Raw genomic sequence first — 19,691 nt, forward strand, 5'->3', positions numbered from 1 at the left:
GGATATCTTTAAATTCACCAGGTTCTGGAGTTTCCGATGGCGAAAGAAATTAAATATTAAGTCCAAGATAACAGGCTGCGTACAGAACAAAACGTCTCGAATTTGAAAACATTCATACATTCAGAGGTTTGGTTAGGGTGTAGTCGAGTTATCAAGTTGTCAATGAAAACTGATTTTCTGTAGTTTGTCTATTCATCTCATTTTCCATGATTCTCGACTTTTAGTCACAGTTAATGTTGATTATAACATTCTAAAGTACTTTACAATCATGATAATGTTTCACCTACTCAAAAGAGTCGCTGAATGATAACCGTGACCATAATTACTGATTTTAGTCAGAAAGTGATATCATTAATTACATATACGGATGATAGCAGAAATTAGTTTTACCGTTAGGATTGAACATGACAGTGCAGCTGCCTCATTAGTCAATTTCACAGTTTTTCCTCATGTGATACCTCCGAAGGCGCTGTATATATTGCCATTGTTTTATTTGTGATGAACACACGTATACTGTATAGATACATATATATATATATTTGCTCATACGAGGAATTTATTTCATTATGGTGATTCAACATAGCAAAAATCAATAATCACAAAAATATCACAATAGTATAGCTGCATCACAAGTAAATATCGTTTCACAGTTCACAATTTTTCGTTATAATATACTGTTCTTCCGCTGTCTCTATTTTGTTACTCTTTTCGAGAAATTTCAATTAGTTGTCAGATCTCTTTTAAATAAAAAAAACCCACAAAAATAGATAATCGTTTTGAAGTGATCTTACACAACATGTATATTCTATAGATCATGTATATCGTAAATTGTGAGAACAAGATTACATATGTGAGGATCATTATTATTTTCATTATCAACATCATGACCAACCAATCAAGTTTTCTCATCACTCTTCGTCTTTACATTGAAGTGGCTGCTAATCGGAACTCATTTTTCGTTGGCATTTGCATCATTTTGTATCATTTTCTGTATCGTGTAAAACTTGGGCGTCATAACCCACCATTCGTATAATTTGAATAATCACTGTACCAGTTACCAGTATCTGGGTGAACGTGAAATTCAATGACAAAACAAAATACATTAAACACAATTCTATGCTGGGAAAGTTCACTTTACGTCGCAAGAAGAATCCTCTCTGAACAATCGGTATGATCGTACTGTACGTAATCTCAGCAATAAAATTAAACTTCCATGTATTACCAAGATCGTAGAGAACGTTTGAGTAGCCCAAATATGCATGATGCCCAGGTAATGATGTAAAGGAAAGGTAATCTGACAAACTACAAATACTGTAACATAGCGGTAAATGGAAGATACAGGTAGATTATCGACAGTTAACTTACATAATAGTACAACGACACTGTGATAATAGAATAAGGAATGTACATCTCAATCAAGTAAAGGTGTCGTGAGGAGATACCCCAAATAACTCCACCACATACATACAATTGGACAGAGGAAGCAAAAATGTACTCATTCACCCTAAGTGGCTTTTGACAGATTTTACTAGATTTTAAAAGAATTAATCTCTGTGAAATCTTCAAAAGATGGACATGTGAGACAACATATTATCATTTAAATGATTAATTTTCTCTCTCTGCAACATTTTGAGAATTTTATTTGAGAATCCTCGGCTGAGCTCCAAGTTGGATCTTTGCTTGTCCCCAATAACATTTCCCAATACACAGGCTCAGCAACTGGAAAATGAAATCTAAATTACTGTACGATACTTTATGAAATGTTGCTCTTCACACCTTCTGAACATGAAATAGAAGACAACTCATATCTGTCTTATACACCGATAACGTTGGACCATTTCATTCAAATTTTATAGCCCTACAGTGGTTTTGTGTTGCATAAACATTTTCTTTTCATCACATTATTACAGCTCTACAGTAGCCGTGACAAGATTTAACTGATAAACACTGGAAGACAGCTATACGCTGCATATGGTATTGCAAGTGTATTCATCGTAAAGATCATGGAAGGTGACAAGTCAGCGCACAATCAAATACAAGGCTATATGATGAAGCAGGATGTATGGATTTTGTTAATGCATCTGTCCATCTTCTTCTTCATACAGCGTGTTGTAGGTTGTTGCTGTTTACTTTGGATCTCTTCACACGTAGATATATATAACTTCAGTATAATCTCTATGCCTTCACATCATTTCGACCTTAGCTGAGCTATTGCGTTCAATGCATATCTGTTTGCAGCATAGTTTCCAAAGTATACTTCTTAGTTCATTCTCATCTATTCCTGAATTTCCAGCTTTACGCCAAAATGCCAATGAGCAGTACGATAAGGACAACGGCCATCATGAGCTTTCCAAAGATGCGAGTGTCTGGGATATCCGGGGTGGGGCTCGTCACGCTGCGCGTCTTCGTTGCCTTCGCTGTGTCTGCGGGCGCGCGAAAAATCGCGTCCCGCGCACCATGCCAGGCGTGTGGACCGACCAGACGATAGAACATGGGGAAGTTTGGCCCAAAAATAAACTTGTATGCCAGGGATGGATCCGTCTTCAGGAGATCTTTAAAGGCAGGTCTGCATCCTAGCTTCATCGCAATCATGTCCATGTACGGAATGGGTGGAAACTGATCGACGAGAAAAAGAGTATGGACAACAAATTAAGAACAAAATGAATCAACAAAAAGTTGCCAAGAAATGATAAAAAGAAAACCCACGTTATAACCGGAATGAAAATTCCACGTCACATAAACGTTTTTACGTGTTCAAATCACATCACAGTTTCTATCCCTACGAAATAATGCTCATGAAGATGAAAGAATCTTATCTTTAATAGTAAGATAAATTTGATGAACGAATTAGTGAAATGAAATTTGTGAAATTAATGAATGAAATATTTGAAAAGTTGAGGGCTTGACAGGGACAACCATATTCATGATAAATAATCCACAGTAGCGCACATAACACGACATAGTTTGTCATACAGCAGGGCTGAGCAGTTGACTTGTCCACCTTTGAATTACCTTCTATGTATGTGAACTTGTAGACGAATGAAGCCTCAAGTTCCTTAACTGTAATAACATCCTTCAACTTCGTATATTATTGTGACATCACTCTAAACGATCTTTGTAGGAGATTTGTATAAAAGTACAATAACAAGTAGGGCCTACACATACACATACATCCACAGTAAAATCAAAAAATGAAATAAGAAATGTAAGTTATACACAAGTTATATCTCAATACAACACAGAAATCATATCATTATAAAGATGGCGTGTGTGACTGAAAGGCTCTGATTTTTTTAAATAAATTTAGTAATATCGAAAGCAGATGCTGATAATACGAAAGTGATTAAAAATATGAAATTACTGCCTGCCATGTCTAAAGTATAAGAAAGCTCTATTCTCAATTCCTTGATAATGAGTGCGAAATGTGAATCATGGTTACAAGGTTGTAGTTGGGTGCACTTACGAATACTTTGTGATTGCCGAAGTTCTTGAAGTACATGCCCTTTCTTCTGGCTACATCTGCCAGCATCTCGTCCTGCCCTGGAAGCTGTACGGCTCCCTTGAAGACTCGGCCCGCCAGCCGTGCCTGCATCTCATAGACTGGGCCCTGAGCTCCGACCGAGGCCACAATACCAATGACTGCCATGGTGTGACGGGCCAGGCGGGGAGGGAAGACGTGCCAGTAGAGCTCCGGGTCGGGATGGTTGTCTGTATTTCAGGTAAAGAAAGACCATTGCACGTTATCTTCGGTGTTGACGTTGGTTTGCAATTACATTGTATTTATCTACAGACGTAAATTAAATATAAATTAAAAGCTATGCTCAAACTCTCTTTACAAGCAAAGTATGATAAATTACATAGCGTAGTGACAATTTCTTTCAAATTTGATAGAAAATTTAGTATTATTGTACAGTCATGTGATTTATAGATCTTTGATTTCCTGAACGGAAATTCATCCAAATAAGAGAAGAAATCATATTCTTGCGTTGAAGTATTTCAGAATTTCGGAATGATAATGCAAGAAGATAAATGGCAGTATAGATGCAGATAAAATATACTAAAATGTATTTTCATACGTAGAAAACATATAGAATAGGAGTTTACGACAAATAGCTATAAGATGATGGCATCATCAAATCAAGGGATTTGCATCTATAATTGTGGCAACTGCCGGTGCTTTTTTTTAAAAATAAGTAACAAGCAAACGTCAAATTCTAACTCTCGTGTAATGTCTGATTTCAGTAAATTTTCAACATCAGTATAATGTCTGATAATTATATTACTCTTTTGATGTATATATACGTGTATATCATTATAAATTGAGGAGGAGCATTCAACACTTTAAGTCCCTTCAGAAAGACTCATACTAGGGAGAGATGATAAAATTATATATAACTAGCAGACCACTCCTGCCATTCACGTACACGAACCACGGTAAACATGTAAAGGCCGTGTCACACCATAACGCGGGCTTGTGGCGAGGAGGTAGTTTCCAGCACGTAGAAGATTTTCAGCGGGCGAACAAGAATGTTTGCAATTTTCATTCATGCCTTGTCATACCGTATGGGGGAACCTCTGCGGCTTGACTTGCGGGGAAACAAATTTACTCCAAGGAGCTCGCCGCACTTGGTCCGCACCTGACAGTATCTAGCGCGTAGTTGCCCGGAGGTGCTCACGCAAGTCCGATTTAACCGCAGCCAAGTTTTGAGCATGACCAAAACTTTTTCCGGGTGAGTCGCGGGAATGCCCGTAGAGGTCCACGCAGAACGCCAGTAGGATACCCTTAGCGGCAGCACTTCCCAGGCAATTCCCACGCAGGTACTTCGCAGTCCCGTATGCAGCCAAGATAATGAAATTCTGTGAGATTTCAGCCATTCCATTAGAGGAATTCCTTCACTAAGTTGTCAGCCCCCACGCGACTGGTACAAAGGTCACACAGTATACTCGCAAGTATAACGCGTCCAGCAAATAAGACACATGCGCTGACTCGCACAAATCCTTTTCCGCCCTCAGGAATGTCAGGTATGCTAGAAAATCCCTACACGTAACAAACCCGAGTAGCTTGCCCGGAAAGGTGTGACAGGGCCTAAACACGGTTGCGGGTAAAAAAATATGCGTGCGCACCTCCGGGCGACTACTTTTGAGATACATGCTAGGTACTGTCATGTGCGGATATCTACGGGGACCTCCGGGTAGTCAAAATTGTTCTTTGCAAGTCGCACTCAAGGCTGGTGTGACACGGCCTTAAAGCTATACCGTTTTTGGCTCAATTTTCACTAATTAATTTTACTGGTTAGGTATGAGTGTAATTCTATATTCCACGATTTTATTGCAGGTTTAATAATCACTTTTTGACTTACCTTGACTGCCCAATGAAAGTAAATACCCTCCCTCTCCCCCGTCAAAAAAGCACCGGCAAACCGCTAGATATAGGATTATGGTAGTCAACAGAGGACTGGAGACTTTCCTTGTACTGGGGATAATTGGGAGTTGAACTAAATCTAATTTGATCACCCTTTTATTCTGTTATTAAATAACCACTTCCTTTCCTTGTATTGCGGTAGTCGTAGTCTTTGCTTTGTTTTACCTTTGTTTGTCTGGGTTTATCACATTAATTTGCTTCTTCCTCCATTGATGTTTCATTGCGGTACAATATTCGAACTCTTCTTAACTAGCTATCCTAAAACCAAAAACAGATATAATCCCCCCAAAAAAAAATCCAAACATACAAACAAACAGACACACACGAAAAACACACACACACACGAAAAACACACACACACACACATAAAACTACATGCGTTAGAGCTTAGTTTACGTGGTTCTAGCAACGTTACTTTTCCATTTGTGCTTCCGACGACGGAATTATTTCTTCGATTCAATTATCGTTTATGGGCAAAACGATCTAATAACTTGATAAGTTAAACTCTAAACAGTTTTCAGCACTTTTGCACTGTTTACATTCAGAATCAAACATGTTGGAATCAAAGTCGAAAATTCTGTACAAGATCTCCTCATTTCAATATCCTTTCTTCTTCATACTTTTAAAAAAATCTGACATACCCTAGGTTGTTTGCCAAGCTGACCTAATCTCAAAATGGAAAATTACACTCAAAATGTTACTACACGATCAAAACACCAGTTTTGATATTATTCACCAATCCCGGGTTCTTCAATACCGAGAACGTACCAGTATTTCTGTAAAATTTTCCTAATCTACCCGCAACATTTTGGGCGTTTTCTCGATCGTTATGCGGTATAGTTTCAAAACGTTAAACAACTTCCTGCCGCAAGTTTAATGTTTTCTTTGCGTTTTCATAAGTTTTGCTCTTTGCTTCTTGGCAACCAAAGATTTCTACAATGTTAAGCATGTGACAGGATAAAGATTTAGAGTAGTCTTATTCCAGTACACTGTATCCTCCCTATCTTTGGTCGAGGAAAGTATACAAATTCAATCAAGTCATAAATTTCTAATCTGGCTAGACTCACGTCTGAGAATGGATTCGTCCAAGTACGGAAATTTTGCTTCAAATCCAGTGGCAAAAACGACTGCGTCGACGTCATCGACTTCAGTGCCGTCATCGAATACGACGCCGGTCTCGGTAAACTGGGCGATCTTTGGTTTCGACTTCAAGGAGCCGCACCAGATGCGAATCTGGAGGGGAAAGAAATAAAACAATGATGCAGCCTTGTCTATAGTAACACTAATCTCAATTGTCAACCTCTGTACAAATGTATTTGTGATCTGCTGATCTTAAAATTTTAACCCGCTGATTGTGCTATAACACACGTTTCCCATAGACACCTGCCCGAGTAGTGGTACACTCGGGACCAGTCTTTAACGGGTTAACAAACATGTCGGAAAAAGGAACCGGCAGGAATTGAACCTTTCATTCTGCCTTCCATGCCTTCCGGGTACTACTACACTACTACCAGGCTATACCTGGTTGCCCGCAGTGACACGATAAACTTTGCACAAATACCCAGGTCCTGAAAAAAAAAGGATTACTCTTTTTATATCTCATCCCACTCTCACTGTCGCTGACTGTGGTATCATTCAAAGAAATTTAAGCAGGGAAACGTACTTCAGAAATGCTCCATGGAAGATTTTCACTGACGTTAACTGATGTTATCAGTGCTTTCACAAGAGTTTATCGTTGTCTGTACCATTGTCGTTGACCTCGTAAACATTAACTGATGAAGTTCTATTCCCTTTAGGCCTATACTGTTTCTGTTGTGTGTGTGTGTGTGTGTGTGTGTGTGTGTGTGTGTGTGTTTATGTTTTGTCACGGTGTTACCCTCTGCGTAAAATGAGTCTATAACAGCACGGTTTTTGTTTTCTTTTTCGCTTGTTTGTTCATTTTCCATCTATGAAGATGGCTGGATAGCCCATATTCAGCTGTAATGTGAGGTAGGACCACTTCACCGGGTAAACACCCTGCTCTTTGCGATGAGTGAATGAAGCGGGTTCTTTTACGTGCATGAGTTGTTACTCTCTCATACACGGGACCCCCCATTTTATGTCCTATCTGAGGGACAATGATATGAAGCTACTAAAATGAAATGAGTTGAAATTCAACTCTAAATACTTTGCATATTTGTAAGTGACAGAATAGGCCCTATATGTCGTACTCAATATTTCCCATGTAAGACTATAATAATTCAGTATGATAATGGTGTTTTAGCATTTTTCATGCATTTGAATATCATCGTACAGTTCTGTCTCGAAATACTGTCCGGAAATTCTGTCTGGAAACAATTTCAGAAATATAGTCCTAGCCATCGCAATGTCAATTAATGTCTTTAACCAGCGAGTGGGTTAAACGTTGCTATGGTTACTATCTTACTTGCACCCACCCCAATCTCATCGTTGACCATAAGACTCGTGGTCTGGAAGAGCGGTCTCTCCGACTGCAGCCCGAGCTGATCCATGTTCATGCGCTCTCTGACGTGCAGCCGTATCAAGTTTCGAAACACTGGCCTCGGCAATAGTCCGGCCAGCCGTCGGTTGACGAAGGTGTCAATGGGCGTGCCACCCGGACCCTCCCGGGGAAGTACCCATGCACCTGTTTTCGTGGATAGATACGTCTAAAAGACGGGGAAAACAATAGATAGGTAGAAGATGGGGGAAAACAGACATCAAATTCATGTATCTTAATGTCTGCGAACGTGAGCCACCAACATCAAATCTTGGTCGCCATCAAATCAAACAACCACACCAAACCTCTACCCTGTCAGCAGCAGTGAAAACACTATGGATCAATTTGACATAAATCCATGATACATGTTGGTAGATATGACTGACATGAATACAAATCTAAGTTATCCTTTTTCATCGTGAAGTGAATAATAGTCTATCATAGCAGTACGACATTGTACAATCACACAGTTTTCCCCCGACAGTTTCTAATTGTGTTTCACTTGATGACACGTAACCAACAGGTTGTAGTCGGTTCGTGACATTCATTTGATTACATACAATCATTATACATGCCTTACAGCTGTACAGACAAGGAAAACGTATCCGCTCGAAACCTCTGCATTGCAAATATAAAAACACACAAGGTGACATTACCTGCTTTGCGTGTCGACTAATGTCAACTGCTACATCACCAGCAGAATGTGACCCACCTAAGTATATAGAATGGAAATACAGTGTACCATAAGCTTTATGATCAACATACACTGTGTCCAGATTTCTGTGAATTATTGACTTGAATACGTTCAACAACCATCTCCCCTCTATCTCTCATAGATACAATATCATTATGTTATGATTAGCATACATTCATGTTAACAGACAAGCGAAATGGCGGCATGCAGAATGCATCATGCGATGTTACCAAATTTAAAGGGTGTGTACAGTTCTGGTCGAGGTGAGGATTTAGCTTTTAACGTTTTGCGAGATATTCAGAAACCACTCTATGAGATGTAAAGAGCATGCATTATAAGGGGTATCAAAAGTTTATTTGATGAAAATCGGTTTTGAAAGTGCTGAGATATCCAAAAACAAGGTGAAACAAGGAGATCTAATAAAGTTGTGGCCTGTCGCCTTTTATTATTATCACTTTTTTGATATCTCAGCCATTTGAAAACCAATTTTCATCAAATAAACGTTGAATCCTTCTTAAAATTACATGCTCTTTCATATTTCATGAGAGGTTTCTCATTATCTCACTTAAGAATATTCGAAACATGAATCCGCACCTCAACCAGTACTGTACAGTCCCTTTAAAGCAACTGGCGAAAGCAGTTACATCAGAGGAGTAGTTAATGCGCTTTGGTTTCAGCGCTTGACAGTGTCATAAATCATCTTGTAAAATATCCTCAGTATGACCATTTACTCTATCGATATGAGACATTCATACAATTCCCATGATATGAACAAGTGAAGTTTTGACAGTGTACAAAGCACTTTATCTAAAGTCGCAAAACCTTCCAAATCGTTGTCATATACATAAGGGGTCCCGTACTTTGTTTCAATGAAAAAAATGATTTAATTTACCGACGACAACAACCGTCTTATCGGCATACTCTCGTCCATTCTTGAAGTCGCCGCTGTGCTTGATTTTCCCGCGAAAGTCTGACATCCCGGGAACGTCCGGTATGGACACTTCAGTATGCCGACCCGTACAGACGAATACGGCATCAAATATTTCCTCCTCCTCACATCGCCCTTCCGTCTGCGTTGTAACCCGCCACTGACCTGTACACAGATATTGTCATTTAAGTACTTATCACATTTATTTTTTTTTGCCTTTTGTTTCTTAATACGGTGTCACACAAAGATTTAAGTGTCAAAATGCTATAATCCATTCGTAAGGAAATTGATAACATTGCATGCGCGCAATCGGTATTGGAGTATACTGATAACCAAGTTTGCATGACACTGAAAGCGTTAACAGCTTTTAAAATTAAAAAGTAAGGGAACGGGATGGTTTGGATCGCCCTTACTCGACGCCATTTTTTATTCCACATTCAAACGTCCGACCAGTGTCCACGCATCGAGCATCGCACATCGAGCAAGATTTCTTGAACCAGAATGAGATGCTCAGCAGCTTCGGGGCATGCCTTTTGTTCGAAACGAAATTCTCGTCAGAAAAAACCCAAACGACAACAACAATTTTTTGTGGCTAAATAGAGTGGATGTGGAAACAGTCTACCAGTCATTTCACGCACTCTGACTTGTATTCCTATATCACAAGGCAATGGATTTCTGTGTCGATTAGATGAGGGAATTTGCCACCGTCTCAATAAACATTCTCGTTGGTAAGAAAAAGAAATAAATACACTGTACAAGCAGAGATCATAATATCATTCTTTATGACTACAAAGCCCCAACTCCTACAAAAGTCGTCATTTCTATAGTTAATTATGACGTCATAATAACATGATTACTAGCAAGTACCAGTAATATATGATTGAGTTGAAAACAACCGGGGCACATGATATTTCCCTGCGTTGCTCCTCGAGAAATAAATTTTGAACCACGGTAATGCCCGAGCATGAGTCAACGACTGATGATAGGATTGTCTTCCCGCTCTACGTCATATTCCTCACCTGTTTGCTCGAAGTCGTCCGTCTGTTCAACGGCTTTGACGAACGTGTTCAGCCGTATGTATCGCTCGAGATCGAATTGCCGCGTGTATGCCCGGTAGTACTCGAGGAGGTCTTTGCGCCGGAGATACGGAGGCAAACTTCCCTCAAAGGGAAAATCGCTGAAGCACATCATATCCTTGCTGGAGTTGGTAAGGAGGCTGTCGTATACACCAGCCGCAGGACATGGCCCAGTAGGTTTCTCATCCCTCAGCACCCAGATTCCACCTTTGGAATAGACAAAGAGGAAGGAGTGAAGTGAAGTGAATGAATGAATAAATGAATGAATAGACTGATTAAGTAATAGTAAATAAAACAAATAATGAAAACGTGAATATAATATGAATCAATGTGTATAAGCAAATTGCATTTAGGGCCTTCTTGATGACCATGACTTTTAAGTTCTACTGATATTTCATTTCATTTCATTATCAAAATTTCCACACAAATTACATTTATAACATGCAACAATGCATATATCAAATATATGGACAGGCGAGAAAATCAAAGATAGTTCTGCCAAACCTGTGTCCGAAGAAACGTATTCAGTGCTCAGAAAAATGATAAGAGAGATAAAGAATCATGTACGATTTGTAGAACTTAATTCAGAAGCGAGTGGCCGAACGGACTTCAAGGGTAATCATGCAATCTTGACATGGTGATCGTCTCACGACATTCATGAAATCTGTAACATTTTCTCCGAATATTTCAGCGAATTTGACATTTCCAAACTGCTGGATCTTAAGCAAAAATCGATCACGTTGATAATATTAAGGCCATCATTTCTCCATTCATGTCAACAACAACAACAACAACAACAACAACAACAACAACAACAACAAAATATCATAGTGAAGATTTGTGTGCAAGAGAATGGGAAACTTTTACGGTTGTGTTTCTTTTTAAGTTTACTCCATCCATCAAAATCGATTCGAACTTGGGGTGTGATTTTACTTTAAATGGAAAAGCAGTCACTGATAATGTGGGATCCTATAGGGCTTCTTGATCATACGTTTAATTTTATTTGATCTTTATACATTGTCGATCATCAAGTATATCGACAAATACAACAAACCTTACGATTCACAAATAGACCAATTACTAATAGTTCGTGCTTATGCAGTTGTTTACATCTTCATCAACAAAATTTATCTCAATCAACGACAAAGCTTGTTGAGGTTTTCCCCACGTAACTAAATATAGTGCATGGCTTGAAACATATGCTCAGAAGAACAGATTGATTGGATTTCTCCATCTAAGGTTTTCGGAGAATAAAGTTACATTTAATTTGATTTTAAAGAGCTGATTACATCTCTCGTGACTTACCGTATTGGTCGGTCTGTTCGAAGCACACTGGTTCAAAACCCTCCTCCAAACACGTTTTAATGGACACAAGGCCGCTGACCCCTCCGCCGATAACAGCCACTTTCTTGACAGTCATGATGGTATCAGCAAGATCACTGTGCACAGATAATGAACGCACAAGATCATACATACATTCCCGAAAACAGATACACCAGAAACATGTGAACGTGAGCCCCCAGAATAAAACGAAGAAAACAGAGGGGAAAATGATGCGTGAGAAGTAAAGACCAAGAGGCGAACCAGTTCATTAAGGTATCGTATGCAAATACAAACGTACCCCACACACGCACTGGTGTATTACATACACCATAAGTGTGTATAAGGCTATATTTTCTACAATGGACTGATAAATAGCTGGATTTCAAAAGACAGACACGGGACGATGGGAATCGATGATGTCTGATGATGTCAGATTGACCCGAGTAACCAGTTAGGCCTACTACAGGTATTCATCCCACCTACATACCTGCAGGTTGCCAGATTCTAGGCGGACCCCATACGAGTCACGATCTTGATGGGAACGACCCGTGTTTAATGCCGTACCCGTGTTTAATGCCATATCCTCAAATATGCAGGCATTCATAATAGCTGCCGTCTTTTTTAGATGATATACGTGGTTACGATGAGTTATGATATCGCATTACTTCTTGATCACACATGTAACTTCCTATACTCTGAGTTTCCTCGCTCCCTATCTCTTCCGTGAATCTGATTTCGCTTGCTTACAGACGCATTCTCCTGAAAACCAGGCCGCATGGACAATAAGTGTCAGTTTGTATATTGAAGGAACAAATTACATTTACTAATGTTAATGAAGGCAAACCAAACTCTGGCCTCTTAATGTGTGGTAAAATGAATCATCCCAAGACCATGAAAAAACACATGGGTTATTAATTCCGGTGAATATTGCTATACAATGAGTTGCAAAATTGATACTTGGAATAGGCTAATGGATTGCACTGAGCCAAATTTAGCTTAAAAGTGTATAATGAGAGGTTTTTTTTTTTGGGGGGGGGGGATCTTTCTATTATGACTTCAGCAAACATGTCCCTAAATCTTTAAAAAAAAAAATACACGGGGAAAATCAAGGACTATATAGATGACTCCACGAGTATTTGGTGTTCTTTGAGAGAAATCACCAATACGTATATAGTGTACGTAATTCCTGAGAAACTTCCCCGAAGAAATACGTATTATGCGCTAGGAAAAAGTCAACAAACTTTATTAGGTAACCTCGAAGACTGAATAGCCAGGAAACAAATGATACACACGATGGTAATTTTGTCACCTACATGCAGTGCAATCAATGAAACATTGAGCAACCAGAGAAATGCTGTCTATTATCATAAAATGCACAAAGGACACTCGTTATGTGATCCTGATACAGACACGGCAGAGCGCTTTGAAAATCAAGATTAGTTCAATCGTTTTGGTCCAGCATAGATCAGACTGACACAGATGTTATCTATTCCTGCCAAATTCAGTTCAGTTCAATTCAATTTTATTTTCATTTCCATTAAATAAACAGGGAAAATTATATACAATGCATTTACAGAACATATTTGTAATAATTTCAAAAACGTACAATAACAAAATACATGTGATCATGAGTAACAACATGATTGCATTTTTAAGGTATATACATACAGACATAATATGCATAGTACAAGGATGGGAATGAAAATGGAGGATCCCACTAAAAAGCCAAGCTTGTACCATATGGGACCCTCAGAAATACATGAGAACGAATAACGACTTCATGAAACTACAAACAAATATATGAAACAAAATCAGAGAAACCAATGTCAACTGACATAAAATGAAATAACAGGAGGGAACGACAAAAAGGAAAAAGAAGAAAAAAGGGAAACAAGAAAAAAATGAAACTGCAACACACGCCATCGATGTGACAATGCCTTACTTTACAAGGACATAGATGGAGCAGAAATCATGGTATGGTAAACTCACTGAAATCTAATCTTTCGTGTGGGTGTGAAACTTGTTAAAACAAATCTTTAGTGGTAATCATACTAACACCACGAACACACATTTGCAATATAGCACTTTTCCGGGGTATTCCCTATCGCACACATATTGCAATAAATATTGCCATAACAATGGAAAATATGGTTCCTTCGCTATTTCAAACTAGCGACCTGTTTCTATTCTCCCAAGTCTCTCCAATTTGTTAAAAAGACTTGCACAAAATGTACTTTACATTAATTTTGGATGAAAAAAACCCAAGTTATTACTATGATATCTTTGCTGATGCCATTTGTGTATTACCATCCAACCTAGATCTACAAGCTGCCGTAAGAATTCTTAAGACCAAATTGTCCAAAACTATTCAACTGCAATAACTTGTCACTAAACTCAAGAAGATTAACCTCCTTATGTGTTTTAAGAAAAAAAGATTATGTTTAGGCCATAAGACAGGCAGCAGTAGATGATCAGTTGCTTGAAAAGAAAGATAACATGTTTCGTGGAGTCTTGCCAAATGGTAACATAAAATGGAACGACCACGAGTAATAAAGCTGTAACAAGATTTAAACTATGAAAATTAAAGCCGAATCATATGCCGATGAAAGGCTATTTCATGCTATACAGCTCCCTATGTGCTGTGATTATGTCTCCTACATACTGCAATATGATATGGGCCATCTCAATCTCGTGTAACAACGTCTTACTCCTAACGAATGAATTTATGTTCATACAAACAGCAATACATTCTTTTACAATGATTGTAATTGCACTTATATACGTGATCCTAAAAGTGGAACATATACTACCGGAACCCATTACCGAGATTAGAACCTTGAAGTCTCCGTATATTCGTGTAAAATGTAGCTGTCATAAATACATATCACTTTGAATACATATCGATGTTTTGAGAGTTGTGATATTCTATAGGCGGTTTAGCGAACGAGAAGCTCGGCAGTTATGCATCATGTAAATAAGTTGCATGCCCGGACAAAATGGCGACAAAATAATCATGTTCAGAGCAAAAAAGACGATAATACTCGCCAGCCAGTCAGAGCTGAAGAAGTGACTAGATAGGACGAGTCACAAAACTCTACTCTCAGTGATTTTCACAAGCTAAGTCTAGTCGAAGAGATTTAATTACGTGTTACACGTATCACCATACAGTATACTTCCTGGATTAATCTACATTGACAAACGATTATGGTATAGGTGCTATTATTTTCCCCTTCACATTTACATCTCTTACAATCAAAAGCAGTTCACCTCCCTGTTTTCTTTTTTCTCTTATTCTCTTGAATAAAGTCCCTTAATCATTCATTTGATACAGCTACTGCAATCATATAAAACTACAATTAAGCTAAACCGAAGTATCGAAATTATCACGTCAGTTAATGAATATTTTATCTCGCGTCATTTTATTTTTTTTTAACACAAAATAATTGCATAATATTCTATCAAATGATAATTTCTATTTTGTATTAATGTATGTACGACGATGGTACGGAAAGCAGTGGACGAATTAAGATAAGGTACAATAATAGACCAGTTCGTAATTCCACTTTGCGCATGAGCAGAAAAAGGTCATTGTACCAACAGGCATTTTGGTTTGTAAATTCACTGAGATATGCATCTGTGGTGCGATGATTATTCATGTGATCCTTATCTTAATGGTGCTTGCCAGCACATCCACCTGACAGCAGAATGGTATTTCGCAATACAAAAGGAAATAGGCTGTTATTGCATTCAATACAAAACAATGAAATGGATGCCTGGTAAATTGTCAACTGATGGGGTATTCTGATCACCTGATCTAAACGCAAGTTCATTCTCTATTTGAACATGAATTCTATAAATTGTTACGTCGGGCAAGCTTATGCATTATGCCGCTTTGAAATCGAGTGAAGTGCCTAACGTACTGAGAAAAAAGAAAAGTTCTTTCGTACACATATTGTGTAAAAAGGAAAAGACAGAGCAATCATGCTCACAAAACAAGGATCGGAAAAGAATCATTCCTTAGGTCAGTAGATAGTATTGGTATATATCATTACAATCTCGATGTGGGGAAAAAGGAGAAGATTTTTCTCCAGACCCATATTCTAATTTGTCTATACTTCGTAATTCCTCCATAACGAGAATGAAATGATGATGATGATGATGATGATGATGATCATGATGATCATGATGATGATGATGATGGTGACAGAAACAAAGATAATAAACATTATAAAACATACTAAGTGTGATTATAAAAAATTGGAGATTGACAGACTTGTAGACCATGTGGAAGAATCACGATACCAATTACAAGCGTGTTATTGTAACACACAACAATCAAAAATACGCCTCCCCTTTTATTCTGGTCCTGGTTGAAGGGGAAAAAAGTTTTATACGCAGTCATTAGTGAAGAAATACGTGCGCTTGAGCCGGATTATTTTTTGAAGTGAAGCAAGGTGCCTTCTCTCAGCCATGATTCCATGCAACAGCGCATGAGTCTTGGATGACTTGGCATTCTATATATATTATACGAAAATATTAGAGACATTGGCGTATACTTGGTTCTTAAGTGCCAACAATCCACTTCCCTCTGAAATAATGATAGCACATAGTGATGTCATCTCTAATAAAAGTTTCGTTTCACAAACCCTCACAGAACATGTCTCCCTGAAATAATGGTAGTACTGTAGTGAGATCATGGCTAATATATAAAGTTTCGTTTAACAAACCCTCAAAGAACATGTCTTACTAAAATAATGGTAACGTCATGGCTAATATTAGTTTCGGCTTACATCCTTCACGAAATAATAAATCTTTGTTAAGGATATACCTAGTATTGAATGAAAATCGATTTCGAATTGCTAATGGTGGTTTATGTGGTATATACGGCCAGCCACTTTTTTCAAGAAAGCCTTGCCAATGCTTCTCTCCCTCCCTCTCTCTCTCTCTCTCTCTCTCTCTCCCTCTCTCTCCCTCTTTTGATATGTACTGTGCTGTGTGGTACTGTACAGTTGCACTCATATCATTAAGCTCAAAAAGATAAATTTTAGAAATAAAAATACTCCATGTGATGAAAAGAGCTCTTTTGACAATGCATTACACGCTGTGGGTTCATAAAATGAGAAATATGATAAATTTTGTTCAGCATATACAGCCTAATTTATATATTTATATACGATATACATGAATCAATCTGTGGCAGATCGCAGTTCGTACACCGTATACGAGTGTTCATGCATTAACTTAAAAAAGGAAGAAAATATCAAAAGCATGTTGAATTTGAATTCTTGCCTAATGACCAGTCACGAAGAACATTTAAGTTCCTATTAACCACTTTTGAAACACACACACACACACACACACACACACACACACACACACACACACACGCACGCAAATATACAGGGTTAAGGGATGCAGAACACGTGTTATGTGTATGGATGACACTCTACAGCTTTTGCCACACAAGATTGCTCTTTGAGTATAAAAGAGAGACCCTACAATAAAAGTTGTTATAACGCCATTTATCGCATTCTATTAAGTAATGCAACTTTGTTTCCGGTTGTCTAGTACCAGCGCAATTACTGACCTCTTCACCTGTTAGTCTTCTCAGCAAAAACGATGAAACTGAATGCCGCAGGCCTACTTGCGTTCAGTACGAACTTGTCAATGTAACATCAGAATGCTGTGTATACTCCTCATAAATATACCTATAACGTCGAAAATGATTACTCGGTGCGTTATAACCATTTTCATGACTAGAATATTCGATGTCATCACAGTTATTTTTTTGGGTGTGAATTGTGATTCTGTTATATCTTCAGCATACAGATTGTCTTTCCTACATTTTGTCTGCTTTAGTATTGATAGATCATTTTTGGCCTGCTTTCTGACAAAGCATGTTTTTAACTCCGAGTACGTGAATGCTTGTAAAATAACCTTTCATCATCAATATCTACACAATCGGGAGATAAAGAGTTCTCGAATCAACTTATTATTATCATTATTTTTTATCAAAATATCCCTAGTTAGTCAAAGCAAATTTTGTGCTAAACCCTGATAGATTGTTCTTTTTTTATGCGAACAAGGATTCGATAAAACCCCATTTTACGAACAGAGTGGTATGTATTTCTCATTGATACACTCCCCCTGTTGTAGTTTCTGGCAATATACTATGATGATTATGGAAGCAATTGAAGTCTACATTGTGCGATATTGATAAGCTAACAAATTTGTCATTACACGAGTATGGATATTCATGCATACCACGACATTAAGTTTAACGATCGTTATTAATTCAGATATTCATTGCATTTCATTTGTTCAAAATAATTTTCAGCAAATGATATGTGTACAAAATACATTATGCAAACAAAGAAATATACACAGTCTTCATAATTCATCGAAATGTAATATGAATTCACAATATACTAGTGAATTGTGAAGCAAAGAAGCATGATATTTCATAAATAATGTTGAAAATGAAGGAGAAGCTAAAACCATTATTAATGAGATACAGAAAATGTTACCATATTGCATGTACGGGCAAAGAAACGTATCTAAAGTGATCATGACATCGACGACAAAACTAAACGAAATGGGGGGGGGGGGGAGGGAAGGGTCATTAGTTGAGTTTAGAATGGATCATCTTCGGAAGGAGAAGAATACTGCAAGACATCAGATTTGGGTTGGAGGAATTGTATACATTAAAGTAATAAACTATTTGAAAATTATTATGTTTAAAGTTGTCTGCTTTACAAGCTTGTTATCACAAACTTTCAGCCGTCTTGGCTCTAAATTATTATATTCAAAATGATATAAGGTTATATAAAAGGCTATTTTACGGAAAGATTAAAAAACTTGCTTGTTATTGACACGTTAGAATAACAGAAAATACAGAAAGCAACTCTTTTTCCAGAGGTCGTTTTTAGCTTGTTGATAATGTATCTCTATACATAGTCTATTGCCAAATAGTATTGAAGCAAACGTTTAGTGACAGAATCGATTAACGGAAAGGGAGTGCAAATATGAAGTATTTCAGGCAAATAGATCGAGTAATAATCGTCTCAAAGATCAATCTCTTTATCATTATACCTATCGGTTACAACAAATACATTGACAAGAAAAACATATATCATAAGAATGTAGCTACGTGAGACTTACCAGTATGCAGGAGGTATACGACTACCGCTGTGGTTTGTAGCTCACAACTCCAGGAAAGAGGCACATTTGACCCTTAGCCCGTTAGCTCTGGCGTGCGAACATTGAATGAATGGTTGATCAACATGTGCATAATTATTATAATAACGCAATCATGTAAACTACACGTAGTTTTACTAGTTTCATTTCACGCCAAACTATAAAATGCAAGGCCACAAGAACCACACGCAATCAAGGTATCGGAAGAGAACCGACATTTCTGTGACTTTCGTCTCTCTCTCTCTCTCTCTCTCTCTCTCTCTCTCCCTCTCTCTCTCTCCCTTTAAAAAAAAAAGGGATTCCCTACGGGGATTTTTTGTATTTCCTCTGCGGTTTTTGAAGTTTCTCTGTACAGTATTCTCTTTCCCAGATATCCTGTACATTGTCTTTTACACGACTAACAGGGGAACTCTCCATCGCTGCAGAATCACTTTCAATATCGACAACATTATACGTCTATCTACTTTTATGCATAGACATGGTATTATCAGACATATCATTGCTATGCATAATTATACATAATACAATGATGATCATACTATTATAGAATTACA

At 37.9% G+C, this 19,691-nt stretch overlaps 1 protein-coding gene across 1 annotated transcript; it reads right to left on the reverse strand.

Annotated features, from left to right (window-relative positions):
* Positions 1–662: 662 nt before the first annotated feature.
* Positions 663–19,228, reverse strand: LOC139731279 (flavin-containing monooxygenase 5-like). Its single transcript, XM_071642166.1, has 9 exons — positions 19,102–19,228; positions 11,923–12,056; positions 10,561–10,824; positions 9,506–9,706; positions 8,576–8,631; positions 7,858–8,088; positions 6,490–6,655; positions 3,464–3,708; positions 663–2,616 (listed from the first exon to the last, which is right to left on the reverse strand). The coding sequence occupies exons 2-9, from the start codon at positions 12,035–12,037 to the stop codon at positions 2,296–2,298; spliced, it is 1,599 nt and encodes a 532-aa protein (XP_071498267.1). The 5' UTR covers positions 12,038–12,056; positions 19,102–19,228; the 3' UTR covers positions 663–2,295.
* Positions 19,229–19,691: the final 463 nt, after the last annotated feature.

The sequence above is a fragment of the Diadema antillarum genome, unplaced genomic scaffold, assembly GCF_040938485.1.
Source record: "Diadema antillarum isolate AM-2024a unplaced genomic scaffold, OU_Dant_1.0 seq00000368_RagTag, whole genome shotgun sequence".
In the NCBI taxonomy this organism is placed as follows: Eukaryota; Metazoa; Echinodermata; class Echinoidea; order Diadematoida; family Diadematidae; genus Diadema; species Diadema antillarum.